Source organism: Prionailurus viverrinus, chromosome B2 (genome assembly GCF_022837055.1).
Source record: "Prionailurus viverrinus isolate Anna chromosome B2, UM_Priviv_1.0, whole genome shotgun sequence".
Taxonomy (NCBI): domain Eukaryota; kingdom Metazoa; phylum Chordata; class Mammalia; order Carnivora; family Felidae; genus Prionailurus; species Prionailurus viverrinus.
In genome coordinates, this window is record NC_062565.1 from 152,037,840 (window position 1) to 152,057,483 (window position 19,644).

Sequence of the window (19,644 nt, forward strand, 5' to 3'; positions counted from 1 at the left end):
TGCCCCATTAAACAGAAATTTAAAGGAAACCTGGAATAGTGTGTTGAAATTATAGATAACAGAGACTTTTTAACCAATCCAGTAAGACTTCACTTAAAGACAATAACACTCTTAAGACGCCTGGGTGGTTCAGTCAGTTAAGCATCCGACTTCGGCTCGGGTCGTGATCTCACGGTTTGTGGGTTCGAGCCCCGTGTCAGGTTCTGTGCTGACAGCCCAGAGCCTGGTGCCTGCTTCGGATTCTATGTCTCCCTCTCTCTCTGCCCCTCCCCGGCTTGTGCACTTGCTCTCTCTCTCTCTCTCTCTCAAAATTAAATGCTAACACTAAAAAAAAAAAATTTTTAAGCAATAATACTCTTGAAATCATAATGCATATTTCAGAAGGCATTATAAATTAAACCCTTCATTTGGAACGTCATTCAAAATATATCAAAAATCAAAATTGTAGATGAGCTTTAAAAACAAAAGTTTTTCTCATAAATCTCTTAGATGTACTTTTGGGTAGCAAAGTGTCTTTTAAACTAAACTATGAGACAATGAATTCATCAACACGGCACCTCCTCCAATCTCAGGTCTGCAGCCCTCAGCTGTAGGTAGTTCTAAGCTGCGTCTCTAACACAGAGTAGCTGCGTCCTAAAAAGAGAAACTACTGGCCCCTGAAGGCTGCTTCACGTCGCTGCAGGACCTATGTGACCATCACTCAACCCTGTGAGTGCCTGAAACACCCAAACTCTCCATCAAGTTTTAAGAGGTAATGTATTACAGTAAAGTTGAAAAATGGGCCCATAAAATAAAGACAGAAGTACAAAAATTCACGTTCAACATGATAGTAAAATATCTTCTAAGGTCAAACGTCAAGGCTCGGAAAATGTAATGATTAAAAACAAGCATTGAGTTTCACAGCAAACTGGTACAAAACTGCACCAAACTTTGTACCTGTTAGATACTGTGAACGCAACACTCGGCACACGACGCATACCGTCAAAACTCACCTTATTCTGACAGATTTGGTGCACAGGCCGTGAATGGGCTTCCGCTATCACGGCTGCACTGCGGCCCGCATTGAGGTCGAACACCTCCACGGTCTTGTCCCGGCCCGCGGTGAGCACCAGGTCTGCGTGACAGTTAGGGAACTCCTCTCAATAACCCACCTCGGGGAGTGAACAGGCCTATTCGTTCTGGTACCACCTCTGGAGACACCAGGAGACACAGCGGGTGACTGGCTGTGACTTTGAGAAGCTCCACAGAGACGTGGTCACAGCCCTGCCCCCCCTCCCCCGTCTCCCCCCCCACCGCCCATTACATTCAGAAGAATGTAACTTAGACCTTTGAATAAATGAAAATTTTCTAAGAATTCCTAAAGGTCAGAGCTCTCCTTCTAAATAAATCAAAATCAATGCTTTTTAATTAAAAGGGATGATGCTAGCTATAAAAACTCCAAAAACAGGAGTTCCTGGGTGGCTCAGTCGGTTAAGCATCGACTTCAGCTCAGGTCACGATCTCGCGGTTCGTGAGTTCGAGCCCCGCATCGGGCTCTGTGCTGACGGCTCAGAGCCTGGAGCTGCTTTGGATTCTGTGTCTCCCTCTCTCTCTGCCCCTCCCCCACTCATACTCTGTCTCTCAAAAGTGAATAAACAATAAAAAATAAAATAAACTTTCGGCCTCAATTTCACATTCGACAGTTAATGCTGTAACTCTCGCCTGCCTCCGCAGAGATGGGGCAAACCCCAAGTAATCAAAGGGTGTCTACAGCAGGTGTACCGGTTCATTTTTAAAAAGTGCCAAACTACCGCGTATTATTCCGCTGCTAATTTTCCTCTGAAGCCCCTTTCGCCACGCTGACGAACCACTACACACAGTCAGTGCAGAAGCCATGGGCCCCCGCAGCCTCGGGCTGGAGCCGGGACCCTCAGCAGCCGCCTGTCGGGAGGATGGCGCTCAGGATGTGAACACGCCAAGAGCGGAGGCAGGATACAGGAATAAAAGTCGTTCGCGGCGGACAGGCTGGTGATCTCTGTTGGGCCAGCTGTGGGGAGCCTGAAAACGGGCCTGCACCTGCTCCTTTGTTTGTACCTGAAAGAAAATAAACGCAGTCGATCTTTAGGTTCCCCTCCACTACCGTGAAGCGTCCCACCTTTAAAAAACCGAATCCGGGGCGCCTGGGGGGCTCAGTCGGTCAAGCGTCCGACTCTTCATTTCAGTCAGGTCATGATCTCACGTTTGTGGGTTCGAGCCCCGCATCGGGCTCCGTGCTGACAGTGTGGAGCCTGCTTGGGATTCTCTCTCTCCTTCTCTCTCTGCCCCTCCCCTGCTTGTGCCCTCTCTTTCCCTCTCAAAATAAATATATAAACTTTTTAAAAAGTTGAAAATGAAGAAAGTTTTCATACCACTTAATAATTATATTTCATAACATCGAAGGAATAAATCAGCTACCTTAATTTTCCTTTAGGAAACCCTAACTTTTCATTTGGGAAAAGTTCATGAAAAAATATCATTATATAAAGCCCCAAATAATTCATTCCTGTCTACAAAAAAGCAAACTTTTCTCCTAATTCTAAAATAATTACATATACTTAAGGAGACATCCAGCCAGTTATGAATTATCTGTATTTCCATTTACACATATGTTCTTAATATCTTCTAAAGAGTAACATAAGCAGCTAACAGTGGCTTAATAAACACACAGCCTCAGGGTGCCTGGGTGGCTCAGTCGGTTGAGTGTCTGACTTAGGCTCAGGTCATGATCTCACGTGACCGTGAGTTCAAGCCCCGCATCGGGCTCGGTGCTGACAGCTCGGAGCCTGGAGCCTGCTTCAGATTCTGTGTCTCCCTCTCTCTCTGACCCTCCCCCGTTCATGCTCTGTCCTTCTCTGTCTCAAAAATAAATAAACATTAAAAAAAACACACACACACACAGCCTCGACAATTCCTAACAATAACTCTGTACAGGAAAGGAACCTGCTGGCAATCTCAGGATGTGGCCCTAACCCAGGGAGGGCATGGCTGGCCCTGGGGAGCCAGCGGGATGGCCCAGGAGGGCCCAGGGGAGACGGCGGGTCGGCCCCGTTGGGTAAGAACTGCCACAAGCAGGTTCAGGTGAGTGATGGGCAAAGGGGTGGGGAGGGTGGAGGGAGATATGGGGTGGCGGCTGAGGTGGAGGGTGACACAGGCCGTCAGCCTGCTCCTTCCACGGGTCAGTAAAGGCTGGGCGGGGGGCCTGGGGCCATGACATCGGGGGGGGGGCACAGAGACGGGCACCCAGAGAACAGGTCCTGGGGACAGGGTTGTGGGGCTCGAGGGACAAATGGAGTGGAGTCACAGGAGGTCGGCAGTAAGGCTCAGTGCCAGCGCACAGACCCCATAAATTACTGTGCATCCCCGCTGAAAACCGGCGCTGGACCGCACAGCAGGTGGTTAATGGGACAGAGAGTGGCTGCTCCGTCTGTGGACAGCACAGGCCAGGCGACGCTGTTCAGAAAGAACAGAGGGTGCAAGCAAAGAGAGGACACGCACGGCTGAAATCACGGGGACTGGGGGTGCATGGGGACTCCCCGTTTGGGTACTGCATTCCCGTGGCATCGCGGGCCACGCACCCCCTCAGGCTCAGAGGGAGAGGAAGGGCAGGGGGGCGGGGGGACGTGCCGCTGGGTGCACGGCATTTCCGTCTCTGCTCCCAAACAAGTGTGCACCGAGGGGCCGGCCCGCAGCCTTCCGGAACAACAGACAGTCCTGCTGAGAGGCGCTCACGCCTGCAGCCTGTGCAAGGTTCAGAGTCCCATCATGCAAAGCCCCGGCCGTTTCAGAGTCACCACCTCCAGCTGACGCTGGGACACGTGGGGAAGACGCTGCAGCCTGAGCGACAGGCCTGGGGACAGGCGCTTCTCCAGCAGCTGCCACGGGGCCCCTCCCCAGACAGAGCAGGGGGAGGCTTCCCCTGGCTGCACACCACCACCCACCGGAGGCTCGGGCCACATAAGCGCGTGCCAGGCCAGGGTGTGCAAGGAGGAATCGCCTGCACGCCCTGGCTCTGGCCGCTGGACTGGAAGCCGGCCCAGTACCTCTTTCCCGGGACCTGTATCATCAAAACCAAGACGACACGGAAACGCTGGGCTCGCGACAGCCAGCAAGCCTCCGGATCCTCGTAGCTCGCTCCAGACTCTCACCGGCGGAGAGCACGTCACTCAGACCAGCCGGCGCGCGGTGCCGCACCGCAGCCCAGAGGACACATGGAGCATGAGCACCCGCGACGGACGGGGGGCCCGAAGCCGGACGTACATACAAACGAGGGGGGTCCTCCCGGGGAATCCACCCGGGGCAGGCAGGACCTCTGCTGGGTCCCGACGGACGTCACTTGACGCGCGACTCACCCGTCCCCCCGCCTTCCTACTTCCTACGGGGACTTCCCTGTGTCGTGGCTTCCTCCTTGCAACACTGCACACGGCTGGGGGAGGGGCCGGCAGCCCGCCCTGCCGTCAACCCAGCACCGCAGGCTGGGGCCCCTGGGCAGTGAGGCCGGGTGGCCCGCAGGGGGTCCCCGGGGACGGGCTGAGGGTGAGCGTGTGTGCCAGACAGAGTGTGCGCGGGGAAGGCCGCAGGGGTAACGCTACTGGAAGCCCAGGGCACTCTGTGCCGTCTGTCCAGCCGCAGGAGCGGCCTCATGGACCCATCGCACCCGACCCACACCCACCCTGGCCTCGGCACCCGTGTCCCGGCCTGACCTAGACGTAGGCCGATCTTCCGGCTGAGATCTGGGGACGTGTGCTATGTGGATCCCTCCATCCACAATTAAAAAGCTATCCAGTACGGCCGCTAAGCTGAAAACTTACCCATGGGTCTCCCAATGGGCACAACGCGGATGAAACAGATCCCACAGTGACTCGCAAGCCAGACCCCGAGCTCACACTAGCTCATTCAAACCCACGTGCTCCAAAGCAAGAGCACAGGTGAGCTGATGCAGGGGCAACTTGCCACATGTGCCGTGTAAGGGAACCTCGTTTACAGGTTCTGACAGTCCCTGCCACGCGCCCAGGGGCCTGCGGCCTGCAGGCTTCAGCAAAGTCTCCCCCTTCATCTTGCCACATAAGAAATATGAACGTGATGCCTGGAGCTACGGCAGCCGCCTTCACGGCATAAAGCGAGAAGCGACAGAAGGGAACCAGCACACACTGAGGGCACTGGGCGGTTCTCGGGGGGGTCCTCCCGCCTCCGGGTGGCTCGGACGTGCCGGGAAAGCCGTCATCAGGCATTGAGTTACAGGAAGGAGGGCAGGACGGACAGCCTCCAGAGGACAACACGGCCTGCCCTCACCGCGTGTGCCGCACACAGCTTGCTGCCGGGCACCCAGAAGGCGGGTCTGAAGACACCCTACGCGCCCCCACGGCCCCACTTCCAGGCAGGCACCCCGCAATCCGGCCCTAAGGCACCGGTGAGAACGACAAGTCGGAAGAAGCCAGGTATCGGTCAACCAGAGGATGGGGGAGGACGTGCGGCACGTTCCTACCATATAAAATCTCACGATGGCGCGCAAACAGACCAAAGTTCCGTTCGTGAGCGCGGCTGAGTCTCACAGGCGTAATTTGGGTTATTATGAAAGGCGTGCTGCGTTTAAAGACTCAATAAAACTGCGTGGAAACCTAGAGATACAGCAAACCTAGAACCACGGATGGGAAGCAAACACACCAGGGTCTCAGCAAGAGGGAAGTCACAACAGCCACAGCACGGGAGCAGCCCCAGTGTCCACTGACTGATGGACGGAGAGGACGTGGTGCGTGCGCACACACACAACACACACACACACACACACACACACAGGGAGAGACACACACACACATACAGGGAGAGACCTACAGAGACACACACACACAAATGGGATATTACTCAGACACAAGAAAGATTAAGGTCTTGAATCTGCAGCAAGGGTGGACGCAGCGGGTGCTGTGCTCAGTGAAGTAAGTCCGAGAAAAACAGACACCGTATGACCGCACTTACAAGTGGAATCTAAAAACAAGCGAGGTCGGCGGCAAGATGGCGGCTTAGGAGGACGCTGGGCTCACCGCACGTCCTGCTGATCACTTAGATTCCATCTACATCTGCCTAAATAACCCAGAAAACCACCAGAGGATTAGCAGAACGGAGTCGCCGGAGCCAAACGCAGACGAGAGGCCCACGGAAGAGGGTAGGAAGGGCGGCGAGGCGGTGCGCGCTCCACGGACTGGCGGGAGGGAGCCGGGGCGGAGGGGCGGCTCGCCGGCCAAGCAGAGCCCCCGAGTCTGGCTTGCAAAAGCGGAGGGGCCGGGCGGACTGTGTTCCGACAGCAAGCGCGACTTAGCGTCTGGGAGGTCATAAGTTAACAGCTCTGCTCGGAAAGCGGGAAGGCTGGAGGACAAAGGGAGGGAGAGCTGCTGAGCCCCCTGACAACAGAGCTCAGTTTGGTGGGGAACAAAGGCGCTCGCCAGCGCCATCTCCCCCGCCCATCCCCCAGCCGAAATCCCAAAGGGAACTGGTTCCTGCCAGGGAACTTGCTCGCTCCGCGCAAACACCCAACTCTGCGCTTCTGCGGAGCCAAACCTCCGGCAGCGGATCTGACTCCCTCCCGCTGCCACAGGGCCCCTCCTGAAGTGGATCACCTAAGGAGAAGCGATCTAAGCCTGCCCCTCCTGCCCCCGAGCACCTTGCCTACCCACCCCAGCTAATACGCCAGATCCCCAGCATCACAAGCCTGGCAGGGTGCAAGTAGCCCAGACGAGCCACCCCACCCCACAGTGAATCCCGCCCTAGGAGAGGGGAAGAGAAGGCACACACCAGTCTGACTGTGGCCCCAGCGGTGGGCTGGGGGCAGACATCAGGTCTGACTGCGGCCCCGCCCACCAACTCCAGTTATACACCACAGCACAGGGGAAGTGCCCTGCAGGTCCTCACCACGCCAGGGACTATCCAAAATGACCAAGCGGAAGAATTCCCCTCAGAAGAATCTCCAGGAAATAACAACAGCTAATGAGCTGATCAAAAAGGACTTAAATAACATAACAGAAAGTGAATTTAGAATAATAGTCATAAAATTAATCGCTGGGCTTGAAAACAGTATACAGGACAGCAGAGAATCTCTTGCTACAGAGATCAAGGGACTAAGGAACAGTCACGAGGAGCTGAAAAACGCTTTAAACGAAATGCATAACAAAATGGAAACCACCACAGCTCGGCTTGAAGAGGCAGAGGAGAGAATAGGTGAACTAGAAGATAAAGTTATGGAAAAAGAGGAAGCTGAGAAAAAGAGAGATAAAAAAATCCAGGAGTATGAGGGGAAAATTAGAGAATTAAGTGATACACTAAAAAGAAATAATATACGCATAATTGGTATCCCAGAGGAGGAAGAGAGAGGGAAAGGTGCTGAAGGGGTACTTGAAGAAATCATAGCTGAGAACTTCCCTGAACTGGGGAAGGAAAAAGGCATTGAAATCCAAGAGGCACAGAGAACTCCCTTCAGACGTAACTTGAATCGATCTTCTGCACGACATATCATAGTGAAACTGGCAAAATACAAGGATAAAGAGAAAATTCTGAAAGCAGCAAGAGGTAAGCGTGCCCTCACATATAAAAGGAGACCTATAAGACTCGTGACTGATCTCTCTTTTGAAACTTGGCAGGCCAGAAAGAATTGGCACGAGATTTTCAGGGTGCTAGACAGAAAAAATATGCAGCCGAGAATCCTTTATCCAGCAAGTCTGTCATTTAGAATAGAAGGAGAGATAAAGGTCTTCCCAAACAAACAAAAACTGAAGGAATTTGTCACCACTAAACCAGCCCTACAAGAGATCCTAAGGGGGACCCTGTGAGACAAAGTCCCAGAGACATCACTATAAGCATAAAACATACAGACATCACAATGACTCTAAACCCGTATCTTTCTATAATAACACTGAATGTAAATGGATTAAATGCGCCAACCAAAAGACATAGGGTATCAGAATGGATAAAAAAACAAGACCCATCTATTTGCTGTCTACAAGAGACTCATTTTAGACCTGAGGACACCTTTAGATTGAGAGTGAGGGGATGGAGAACTATTTATCATGCGACTGGAAGCCAAAAGAAAGCTGGAGTAGCCATACTTATATCAGACAAACTAGACTTTAAATTAAAGGCTGTAACAAGAGATGAAGAAGGACATTATATAATAGTTACAGGGTCTATCCATCAGGAAGAGCTAACAATTATCAATGTCTATGCACCGAATACCGGAGCCCCCAAATATATAAAACAATTACTCATAAACATAAGCAACCTTATTGATAAGAATGTGGTAATTGCAGGGGACTTTAATACACCACTTACAGAAATGGATAGATCATCTAGACACACGGTCAATAAAGAAACAAGGGCCCTGAATGAGACATTGGATCAGATGGACTTGACAGATATATTTAGAACTCTGCATCCCAAAGCAACAGAATATACTTTCTTCTCGAGTGCACATGGAACATTCTCCAAGATAGATCATATACTGGGTCACAAAACAGCCCTTCATAAGTTTACAAGAATTGAAATTATACCATGCTTACTTTCAGACCACAATGCTATGAAGCTTGAAATCAACCACAGAAAAAAGTCTGGAAAACCTCCAAAAGCATGGAGGTTAAAGAACACCCTACTAACGAATGAGTGGGTCAACCAGGCAATTAGAGAAGAAATTAAAAAATATATGGAAACAAACGAAAATGAAAATACAACAATCCAAACGCTTTGGGACGCAGCAAAGGCAGTCCTGAGAGGAAAATACATTGCAATCCAGGCCTATCTCAAGAAACAAGAAAAATCCCAAATACAAAATCTAACAGCACACCTAAAGGAACTAGAAGCAGAACAGCAAAGGCAGCCTAAGCCCAGCAGAAGAAGAGAAATAATAAAGATCAGGGCAGAAATAAACAATATAGAAACTAAAAAAACTGTAGAGCAGATCAACGAAACCAAGAGTTGGTTTTTTGAAAAAATAAACAAAATTGACAAACCTCTAGCCAGGCTTCTCAAAAAGAAAAGGGAGATGACCCAAATAGATAAAATCATGAATGAAAATGGAATTATTACAACCAATCCCTCAGAGATACAAACAATTATCAGGGAATACTATGAAAAATTATATGCCAACAAACTGGACAACCTGGAAGAAATGGACAAATTCCTGAACAACCACACTCTTCCAAAACTCAATCAGGAGGAAATAGAAAGCTTGAACAGACCCATAACCAGCGAAGAAATTGAATCGGTTATCAAAAATCTCCCAACAAATAAGAGTCCAGGACCAGATGGCTTCCCAGGGGAGTTCTACCAGACGTTTAAAGCAGAGATAATACCTATCCTTCTCAAGCTATTCCAAGAAATAGAAAGGGAAGGAAAACTTCCAGACTCATTCTATGAAGCCAGTATTACTTTGATTCCTAAACCAGACAGAGACCCAGTAAAAAAAGAGAACTACAGGCCAATATCCCTGATGAATATGGATGCAAAAATTCTCAATAAGGTACTAGCAAATCGAATTCAACGGCATATAAAAACAATTATTCACCATGATCAAGTGGGATTCATTCCTGGGATGCAGGGCTGGTTCAACATTCGCAAATCAATCAACGTGATACATCACATTAACAAAAAAAAAGAGAAGAACCATATGATCCTGTCAATCGATGCAGAAAAGGCCTTCGACAAAATCCAGCACCCTTTCTTAATAAAAACCCTTGAGAAAGTCGGGATAGAAGGAACATACTTAAAGATCATAAAAGCCATTTATGAAAAGCCCACAGCTAACATCATCCTCAACGGGGAAAAACTGAGAGCTTTTTCCCTGAGATCAGGAACACGACAAGGATGCCCACTCTCACCGCTGCTGTTTAACATAGTGCTGGAAGTTCTAGCATCAGCAATCAGACAACAAAAGGAAATCAAAGGCATCAAAATGGGCAAAGATGAAGTCAAGCTTTCGCTTTTTGCAGACGACATGATATTATACATGGAAAATCCGATAGACTCCACCAAAAGTCTGCTAGAACTGATACAGGAATTCAGCAAAGTTGCAGGATACAAAATCAATGTACAGAAATCAGTTGCATTCTTATACACTAACAATGAAGCAACAGAAAGACAAATAAAGAAACTGATCCCATTCACAATTGCACCAAGAAGCATAAAATACCTAGGAATAAATCTAACCAAAGATGTAAAGGATCTGTATGCTGAAAATTATAGAAAGCTTATGAAGGAAATTGAAGAAGATTTAAAGAAATGGAAAGACATTCCCTGCTCATGGATTGGAAAAATAAATATTGTCAAAATGTCAATACTACCCAAAGCTATCTACACATTCAATGCAATCCCAATCAAAATTGCACCAGCATTCTTCTCAAAACTAGAACAAGCAATCCTAAAATTCATATGGAACCACAAAAGGCCCCGAATAGCCAAAGGAATTTTGAAGAAGAAGACCAAAGCAGGAGGCATCACAATCCCAGACTTTAGCCTCTACTACAAAGCTGTCATCATCAAGACAGCATGGTATTGGCACCAAAACAGACACATAGACCAATGGAATAGAATAGAAACCCCAGAACTAGACCCACAAACGCATGGCCAACTCATCTTTGACAAAGCAGGAAAGAACATCCAATGGAAAAAAGACAGCCTCTTTAACAAATGGTGCTGGGAGAACTGGACAGCAACATGCAGAAGGTTGAAACTAGACCACTTTCTCACACCATTCACAAAAATAAACTCAAAATGGATAAAGGACCTAAATGTGAGACAGGAAACCATCAAAACCTTAGAGGAGAAAGCAGGAAAAGACCTCTCTGACCTCAGCTGTAGCAATCTCTTACTGGACACATCCCCAAAGGCAAGGGAATTAAAAGCAAAAGTGAATTACTGGGACCTTATGAAGATAAAAAGCTTCTGCACAGCCAAGGAAACAACCAACAAAACTAAAAGGCAACCAACGGAATGGGAAAAGATATTCGCAAATGACATATCGGACAAAGGGCTAGTATCCAAAATCTATAAAGAGCTCACCAAACTCCACACCCGAAAAACAAATAACCCAGTGAAGAAATGGGCAGAAAACATGAATAGACACTTCTCTAAAGAAGACATCCGGATGGCCAACAGGCACATGAAAAGATGTTCAGCGTCGCTCCTTATCAGGGAAATACAAATCAAAACCACACTCAGGTATCACCTCACGCCAGTCAGAGTGGCCAAAATGAGCAAATCAGGAGACTATAGATGCTGGAGAGGATGTGGAGAAACGGGAACCCTCTTGCACTGTTGGTGGGAATGCAAATCGGTGCAGCCGCTCTGGAAAGCAGTGTGGAGGTTCCTCAGAAAATTAAAAATAGACCTACCCTATGACCCAGCAATAGCACTGCTAGGAATTTATCCAAGGGATACAGGAGCACTGATGCATAGGGGCACTTGTACCCCAATGTTCATAGCAGCACTCTCAACAATAGCCAAATTATGGAAAGAGCCTAAATGTCCATCAACTGATGAATGGATAAAGAAATTGTGGTTTATATACACAATGGAATATTACGTGGCAATGAGAAAAAATGAAATATGGCCTTTCGTAGCAACGTGGATGGAACTGGAGAGTGTGATGCTAAGTGAAATAAGCCATACAGAGAAAGACAGATACCATATGGTTTCACTCTTATGTGGATCCTGAGAAACTTCACAGGAACCCATGGGGGAGGGGAAGGAAAAAAAAAAAAAAAGAGGTTAGAATGGGAGAGAGCCAAAGCATAAGAGACTTAAAAACTGAGAACAAACTGAGGGTTGATGGGGGGTGGGAGGGAGGGGAGGGGGGTGATGGGTATTGAGGAGGGCACCTTTTGGGATGAGCACTGGGTGTTGTATGGAAACCAATTTGTCAATAAATTTCATAAAAAAAAAAAATAATAAAAAAAAATAATAATAAAAAAAAATAAAAACAAGCAACGACGAAACACAAACAGATCCATACGTACAGAACTGGGGGCTGGCAGAGGGGAGGTCAAGGTCAGGGACGGAAGTGCAGCACAAGGAAATACGGTCAATGGTACTGGTAGTTTTGTACTGGGCTGATGGCAGCTACCCTCACCCTGGTAAGAAAAAAAAAAAGGGGGGGGGGGGCAGAGGAAAGAGGGGCAGGAAAGGCCCGGAAAGGCAGCCCTCTATTTATCCCTGTAATTTTTCATTTCTTTAAAAACTTTGGAAACAAACAAAAAAAGTGTTAATATTTGCCAAAGGGAGGCGTAGCTAAACAGGCATTTAGTACATTCAGCACGTGTGCGTGTGCGTGTGTAGGAAACGTTTCATCTTTAACTTCACCATAAACACCGTAGTAATCGTCCCACACAACGTCCATCGAGGCGGGAACGCCACCTTCCGAAGCCCCGCACCGCGGCCCCGGGCAGGGAGAGGCCGCTCACCCGGCTCCTGGCAGCAGCTGGCCAGGCTGTGACTACGCTGTACATAACATTCAAATGGAAACACTCCTGTTTCATAACGTCAGGCCTGAAACACAGCGCCCCCCACTACAGAGAGAAAATGTAAAAGAGGAGGCTACGTACCTTCTTATCTCATCCTTGCTCGTGTCAATGTGACACTTCAGGAGCTGAAGTTCAGGGCCAGAAGAACACAATATAAAAGCGTCCAGGTAGTAAAACTGGGCGGACTGGATGGGCTTCGGGAGCAGGTCTCTGCCCTATAACGCAGATCGGTAGTTACTGCCAACACAACAGACGTTAGCAAGAAACTCCGCTGCTCCAAACAGGACAGTCTTCGTGTCAACCCCAAACATCTACCTTAAATGTACAGACAGATTGTGTTAGGACCGGTTTACGATTTTGTTCCCTCTCCCTGACTACTCCTAAAAGATGTTCCAAGTAGTACGTATTTGGGATTCTGGCCACTTAGACTTTAAAGGAAGACTGACACTTGGCAGTGAACACGTGGAGTAGCAAGGATTTTAGTAGAGACAAAATTCTCACCACGAGGAGTCTGAGGGCTCTGCTCTCAGCCTGTATCTCAGGACGTCCGAGACAGCAGTGTCACGGCCCTCGAGCAAGTGCATCCCCCTGAACCTGCTGCCAAACTTCTCGACTCAGGGCCCCAGGTCTGACGCGCCTCCCCTCCCGGCTCGTTCTCCTAGGGCTCGACCCCCCTTGACAACAAGACTCACGGGAATAAGAGAGCCACATCTCTGGCAATTTGCAGTTTGTGGGCTCCTCTTCTGACTACCCCCCTTTCCCATCCTGGCCGTGAGATGATCCCACCTTCCCTTCGTGCCTCACCCACTGTCTCCAGACGGTCAACTCCAAGCACATTAAAATGCTCACACGCGGGGCGCCTGGGTGGCGCAGTCGGTTAAGCGTCCGGCTTCAGCCAGGTCACGATCTCGCGGTCGGCGAGTTCGAGCCCCGCGTCAGGCTCTGGGCTGATGGCTCAGAGCCTGGAGCCTGTTTCCGATTCTGTGTCTCCCTCTCTCTCTGCCCCTCCCCCGTTCATGCTCTGTCTCTCTCTGTCCCAAAAAAAATAAATAAAACGTTGGAAAAATGCTCACACGCAGCTGTGTGTGTGCACGTCAGGTGTGTGGGTAAATACACATACGCACACATTTAAGAAGACACTTCATCATCAGCCGCTGGCGGTTCTGATGCATCTCCGGCTTACCCTGGCCTCAGCCTCCCAGTTAGGGCAAGAGCCTGGGGCCCCGAGAAGGCGCTGCGAGCCTGTGACACTGCGTGCTCACTGTCAAGTCCTTTACCACACACAGCACGAGCTCCGCCCTACGCAGCGACCACACCCTCGGCGTCCCGTCCAGGGAAGTGGACAGCAGCCACCGGCCGTCATGACTCCAGCACACGGTGCTCACTGCCCCGTCGTGACCTAATGGGAGGGAGACAGAGGGGGCACCTGGAACCTTCATGCAGCACAGCCGAGTGCAGCTTCTAGGAACCACCAGCCAGGCCAGAGGCCTTCGCAAGCCACGGTGACACCAGTGAAACCAAAGACGGAGAAGGTGACTTCTGCCTCGTTTAAAGACTTGACATGGTTATTGATGGAGCGATTTCAGAAATCATATTTGAACATAAAGCCCCAAATTATGTGTGCATTTGTGTCTTTAAAGAAGAAACAAAATGCAGAAACTTATAAAATGTATAGAAATCTGTGGACTCCAGGGGTGCCTGGGAGGCTCAGTCAGTTAAGCGTCCAACTTTGGCTCAGGTCATGATCTCACAGCTCGTGAGTTCGAGCCCCGTGTCCGGCTCTGTGCTGACAGCTCAGAGCCTGGAGCCTGCCTCCCATTCTGTGTCTCCCCCTCTCTCTGCCCCTCCCCTACTCGCACTCTGTCTCTCTCTCTCAAAAATAAATAAACGTTAAAAAAATATTAAAAGAAAGAAAAGAAAATCCATGGACTTCATGATAACACATCTCAAGGAACTGTTGGTCTTTCAATACTGAAGGCAATGGTTATGAGGATTTACTGCCCACAGTCAGGAACCGTGTGAGTATTTGTTAGGCCCTTGCTGGCCGCCGGTCGGTAGACAGGCCTCCCCCAACAGTTTGTGGAATGTGCTGCACAGAGAGGGGCCACACACAGTTGAAAAGAAAGAAAAGTGGTCAAGAAACAGCAGTTACCTGCTTCCCACTTCTTACCAAAACCCCTAGAGACAAGTTCTCAAATGACAAGTGCAGTCTGTTCTTTGGGCCACTGGGACCCCTTGACTTGTGTCACCACCACCGCCGCGGAGGCGGCAAACAGCCAAGACGCGCGCTCTGGTGGCCCCATCCTCACGTCGGGCAACGGGAAGGCCAGACCTCTGCGCTTACAATGCATCGGGCGGTCTCTGCGGCACCTTCCCCTTGACAGACATGCACCCCGGTGCAGGGCTGGGGCACCCACGGGGCGTCTCCCCCAATCACACACGTGGTCAGTGGGATAGGCCGACCGTGCGCCCCAGCTCTGAGCTGACCACAGTGGATGGACTCGGTCCCTGGACCCCACCCGGGGCCGCCGGCCCTGCTCCTCCCTTCGGGCTGCTGCTCACCTGCTGCCCCCTAGTGGGGGCTTGTGGGAGTTTCAGCAGAAGGACTAAGGCCCTGTAAGGGGGAGTCACCACCGCTGCTGGGCCACAGAGCAAGGCCATGGGTGACCACTTAGAAAGGTCGTCACCCCGGGGAGGTATCTTAAAGCCAGTCTGACCCTGCGGCCACCTGCCGCTCTGACAGGGGGAGGAGCCCAAGGAAAGGCAGGGACGAGGCAGTCATGGGGCGTGTGCGGTTTCAGAAATGAAAACCGTGGGCTTTCAGAAGTGGGAACGGAGAGGGTGGGCAGTACCGAGGAGGCTGGACCCACGTGGCAGGCCCAGTGGCCCCCGCGCCGCACAAGCCTGCCTTCCTGCGCAGGCACCACACCCCCACATCCAGCCAGGACTGTGGGGAGGGACCCCAGGCGAGCACCGCATCCGGGACCTGGCTCTGCCGCGGTGCCCACCTGCCTGAACGCGGATGGAGCCCCCGGCACCGTGCAGACGTTCCTGCTGCGGCCAGACCACCAAAGATGAGACCATGAACTGCAGGGTCACATCACACTCGCCGGAAAAGCAACAGGAGAAAGATGGGGAAGCAGGAAATGTTTATAAAGAGCAGGGACTGCAGTTCTGAAACCGGCCCGACCAACCAGAATTTCACCTGCAGTGGCGCTGCTGCCCCCTGGTGGGGGTTTGTGGGAGTTTCAGCAGAAGGACTGAGGCCCCGTAAGGGGCATCATCACCGCTGCTGGGCCGCGGAGCAAGGCTGGGGCCTCCAGGGGAAGGAGGCTTGTAACCGCCACCGGAGAGGGCGCCCGGGAGGGTTCACTGAAGTGTCTCAGGGCCCCTCCCCCACCGGCTCCCCCAGGGAATGAGGCCGAAGCCGCAGGTTGCATCTCGCTGGGTGTCATTCTTCCCAATTAAGTGATAACCCACTGCAGCATGGGGACATCCTCCTCCTGTCCTTGCGTCCCTCCCACCCCTCCCACCGCTAACCGCTGTTCCAAGCCTGGGCACCCAGACAAGGCCAACTGAGTCACCAGAGAAGGCAGAAGCACTCCCAATGCAGACACTAAAGGGACGCCCTCCGCTGGTCCCCCAGTGTCGCTGCGGCCCTTAGGAGCCCACCCAGGGCGTCAGCTCAGAGGGGAGGGACAGACCTCTCTGACTCCGAATGAGAACAACCAGAACCCCCATGGCACCTTCTCCTCCGAGCTCCACCCTGCACACAAGCAGCTGTGACCTCAAGGCCTGGCGCTGGGACCCCAGCTCCAGCTGCTCAGTGTGCCCGTGAAGGACCCAGGCTGACCTGTGCTCAGTTCTGTGCTGCACACACGGCCCTCTCGCTGGACCACGCGGACCTGGATGGGGATGCCCCTGTGTTGTGCGTGCTGGGGACATAAGCCTCGGAAATCGAATGAACAGGGCACAAAACACATTTGAGTCCTCTCCTTTCCTGGGGCCACGGCCACACCCGGGGTGTGTGACCCCCACACCACAGAAAAGGAACGTGAATGCCAATGGCGTGGCTTGAGCTCCAGTGGACAGAGAACTTCACACCAGGAGGCGAGAGGTTCTAAACCTCATTCCACCTTTTTTAAGAACACGTTTTTATGCAATTCTGTAACATTTAATAAAGTCTTAATTAAATCTAATCTCCTGAAGTGGCTGGCCCCAGACTCTCACTGGTAACACCCCTCAGCCTCAGGCACGTCCCCCCGTCTGCTCTGTGCCCAGCACTTGCTGACGAGGGGCAGAGGTTCCAAGGCTGGTGCTGCACAAGGTGGGACAGAGAGTGTCCTAAATTGTACAGCACAAACGTGGCACCCTTATTCAATGAACGCCATCAGGAACACTGGTTTTCAGACCAGGAGGCACACCCAGCTGTGCCCTCTGAGAATCCACTCCAAGTGCTGCAAAGGGAATCCTAATTCAGCGTCCGATCCTACCCACAACAAAGTACCCAGATTTATATCTCTGTCTTAGATGATGATGGCGGTAAAAGCGCCCATTTTCCTGCTTCCCACAGTAAGTGTTGAAAAAGCACTCATACTTTCAAAGCTGAATTACAGGACTATTAAACCAGCTGCATAAGGTGGAACGATGTCCTAGAACAGGTAGGGTAAGAACAGTTGGGTAAGAATGACTCTTCCCCAAAACGCAAATAGGCGAGTTCAAATATCTACTGCATTATCTTAGTTCAGCCACAAGCCCTATTCCTGCAATAAAATACAGAGAAATGTCCACGTCCAACATAATTACTACTTATAACAATTGTTGAGCAACAGAAAGACCAGAACACGGAAGGTGCCTTAACGAGAACATTCAGGATGACGGTTTTGAGCCAGGAAGGAGCCACAGGACGCGCAGGGGATGATGAGCACCTTCCACAGGGGCCCCTCCTCCTTGCTGCCAGGATGAGGTAGCCTGAGTCCGCAGGATGCTGGGGAGCATGCGCCTGCCCCCCCACACACCCCTGCGCCTTGCCCCCACCCCCGCCACCACACCTGCACCATACCTGTGCCCCCCCATACCCTTGCCTGCACCCCCGTCCCCACCACCACACCTGTGCCCCCCCCCCCACGCCTGCACCCCATCCACCTATATCACAGAAACACCTGGACTGACAGCATTTGCTTTTTGGGTTTTTGTTGTTGCTAAAACATGTACTGAGTGTGAGTCTTAAAGCGAGCAGCTCCAGGAGCCCAAGCAAGCGTGGGGGGTCACTCAGGGCTCCAGGACCAGGAACCTATCAGGAAACTAAAACAGTGAGACTTCCCACACCACTGCCCTCACTTCGAGTCTACTCGCCTCATTATGTTTATAAAGATGTCTGTATACAAGCCCTCCTGACCTTCCGAATGTGCTTTGGTCACACGTCTGCGAGATCTGACTGTACCCCCTCCCCTGGACCTTTGCAAAAGCTTTGTTCCCTGACCTCGGGGCACCTGTGCCAGAAGTGCCCGCTGCCCCGGCCGCCCCGGCCACACCCTCCCCCCAGCGTGGTGGGGCCCATCTAGTTTGCTAAACCTCCACGAGGGCCTCAGCTCTATTCTGTTCTGATCTTGAAGGGATTGGAAGGGCACGTGGCGACCGACACCCAGGACCAAAGGAGCCCACACACTGTACCTGAGAAGACAGCAGGTGTCCCAGTAAGATCAGCACGGAAGACCAGCGACAAGTGGTTGGCTAAGCCACAGGCCAGCCACCGCCCATCTCCTGCATAAAAAGAGTAAGAGAAATGCCTATAAAGTCACAGCTCACCGGAGGCGCACTCACAACAGGGGAACAGAACTGGTAGCTGGCTTGAGGCTGGGTTTCCCAGGTAGTGAGAGAATCTACAGCAAACAGCATCTGCTCAACAGCCACCAGCACCCTTTGAGGGCCCACCAGGTGACGTCCCCCTGGCTTCCTTCAGAGAGAGCCCGAGAGGCAGGAGCTGAGGCGGCACACCCAGGCTGCAGGGCTAGTCAAGAGTCAGCGCTGGGACCTGAACCCAAAGTACCCTAATCCCCAGGGCGCCCTGCCTCCCATCAACAGATTTTTTCAGACACACGTTATTCAGCTAAGCAGTCTTATTTAAACAAATCCCTAAAACGGTACAGAACTAAACTACAGAACCCCCCCCCCCCGCCACCTGTAATTTTCAAACCCGAGGCTCCTACCTTATTTCTAATCATCTCATAGAATCATATAATCACAAGCAAGCCCGTTGAATATCACAAAGATACTTGACCACTGAGAGTACGTTACCTAATTTCCCAAAATTATTCAAAATATGCTTTGGCTGGAATTATATAAAAACAGCTGTAAGTAACGATAAGCTGTGGGAATGAATGTGCTTAAAGTCCTGAGGGGCATGGCTGGTGGAACAGTCGTGGAGGCAGGTGGGGCGGGTCCTGACCCCCAGACACAAGCCTTCTCCCCACCCTGACGGACTCCACGTAAATTCGGAAACGACATGTGCTTCTGAAAAAAGGCCTCAAAGAGGAGAGCCGCCTGGGCGAGAGCGGCTCCCCACTTCTGCAAACCAGCTCAGGAAAAACGCTGAGGGTCTGGAGGATCGGTCTGGAAGGGGCGCTGCCTGTGCCTGTGCCTGAGAGACAAGCACCCGCGGGGTCGGAGAGGCTCTATCAGGGAGGGAGGGAGGGAGCTGACGTGGGACCCCGAGGTCATCCGCCCCTGCCCCCCAAGAGGAGCCGGCGGAGGGAGCGGGGGGAGCCCCTACCCAAGGCTCCTGCACCCCATCAGCGGCCGGCACAAGGACCACCACCCCCATTCCAGGTGCCGCTGGCTTTCGTCCAGACCCCGGCACGCCAGACAACTTCAAGTAACCAAGACTTTGAACTCCGTTTCCAGTGAAGCAGCGGCAGGGAAGAGACCCTCGCACCCGCGGTGAAGGCGGCCCCCGGACTCGGCGTACCTGAGAACTGGACACAGAGCGCGGCGGCTGGCCCGTGGGCAAGGACACGCTGCTTGTGGAGTCTGGTTGGCGGAGAACTCTCCAGAGGGTACTCCTTACTTGAAGGAACATGAGAGAAAGTGAAAATCAAGAGAGTTCAAAGTGAGGTTAGAAATAAAAAAATAA

The 19,644-nt window shown here is 51.4% G+C and overlaps 1 protein-coding gene across 11 annotated transcripts in view; it reads right to left on the reverse strand.

Annotated features, from left to right (window-relative positions):
• WDR27 (WD repeat domain 27) overlaps positions 1-19,644 on the reverse strand; it is a 170,935-nt gene that overhangs the window by 107,630 nt on the left and 43,661 nt on the right. For all 11 annotated transcript variants that reach the window (XR_007152208.1, XM_047859006.1, XM_047859005.1 and 8 more), the window contains 6 exons: positions 19,480-19,577; positions 18,186-18,275; positions 13,790-13,911; positions 12,594-12,727; positions 1,976-2,073; positions 993-1,114 (listed from right to left, as the gene is read on the reverse strand). Coding sequence is in view for 10 of the 11 variants with exons in the window: in XM_047859006.1 (XP_047714962.1) it covers positions 993-1,114; positions 1,976-2,073; positions 12,594-12,727; positions 13,790-13,911; positions 18,186-18,275; positions 19,480-19,577 (664 nt within the window). In the remaining variant the exon portion in view is untranslated. The remainder of the gene's footprint in view (positions 1-992; positions 1,115-1,975; positions 2,074-12,593; positions 12,728-13,789; positions 13,912-18,185; positions 18,276-19,479; positions 19,578-19,644) is intronic.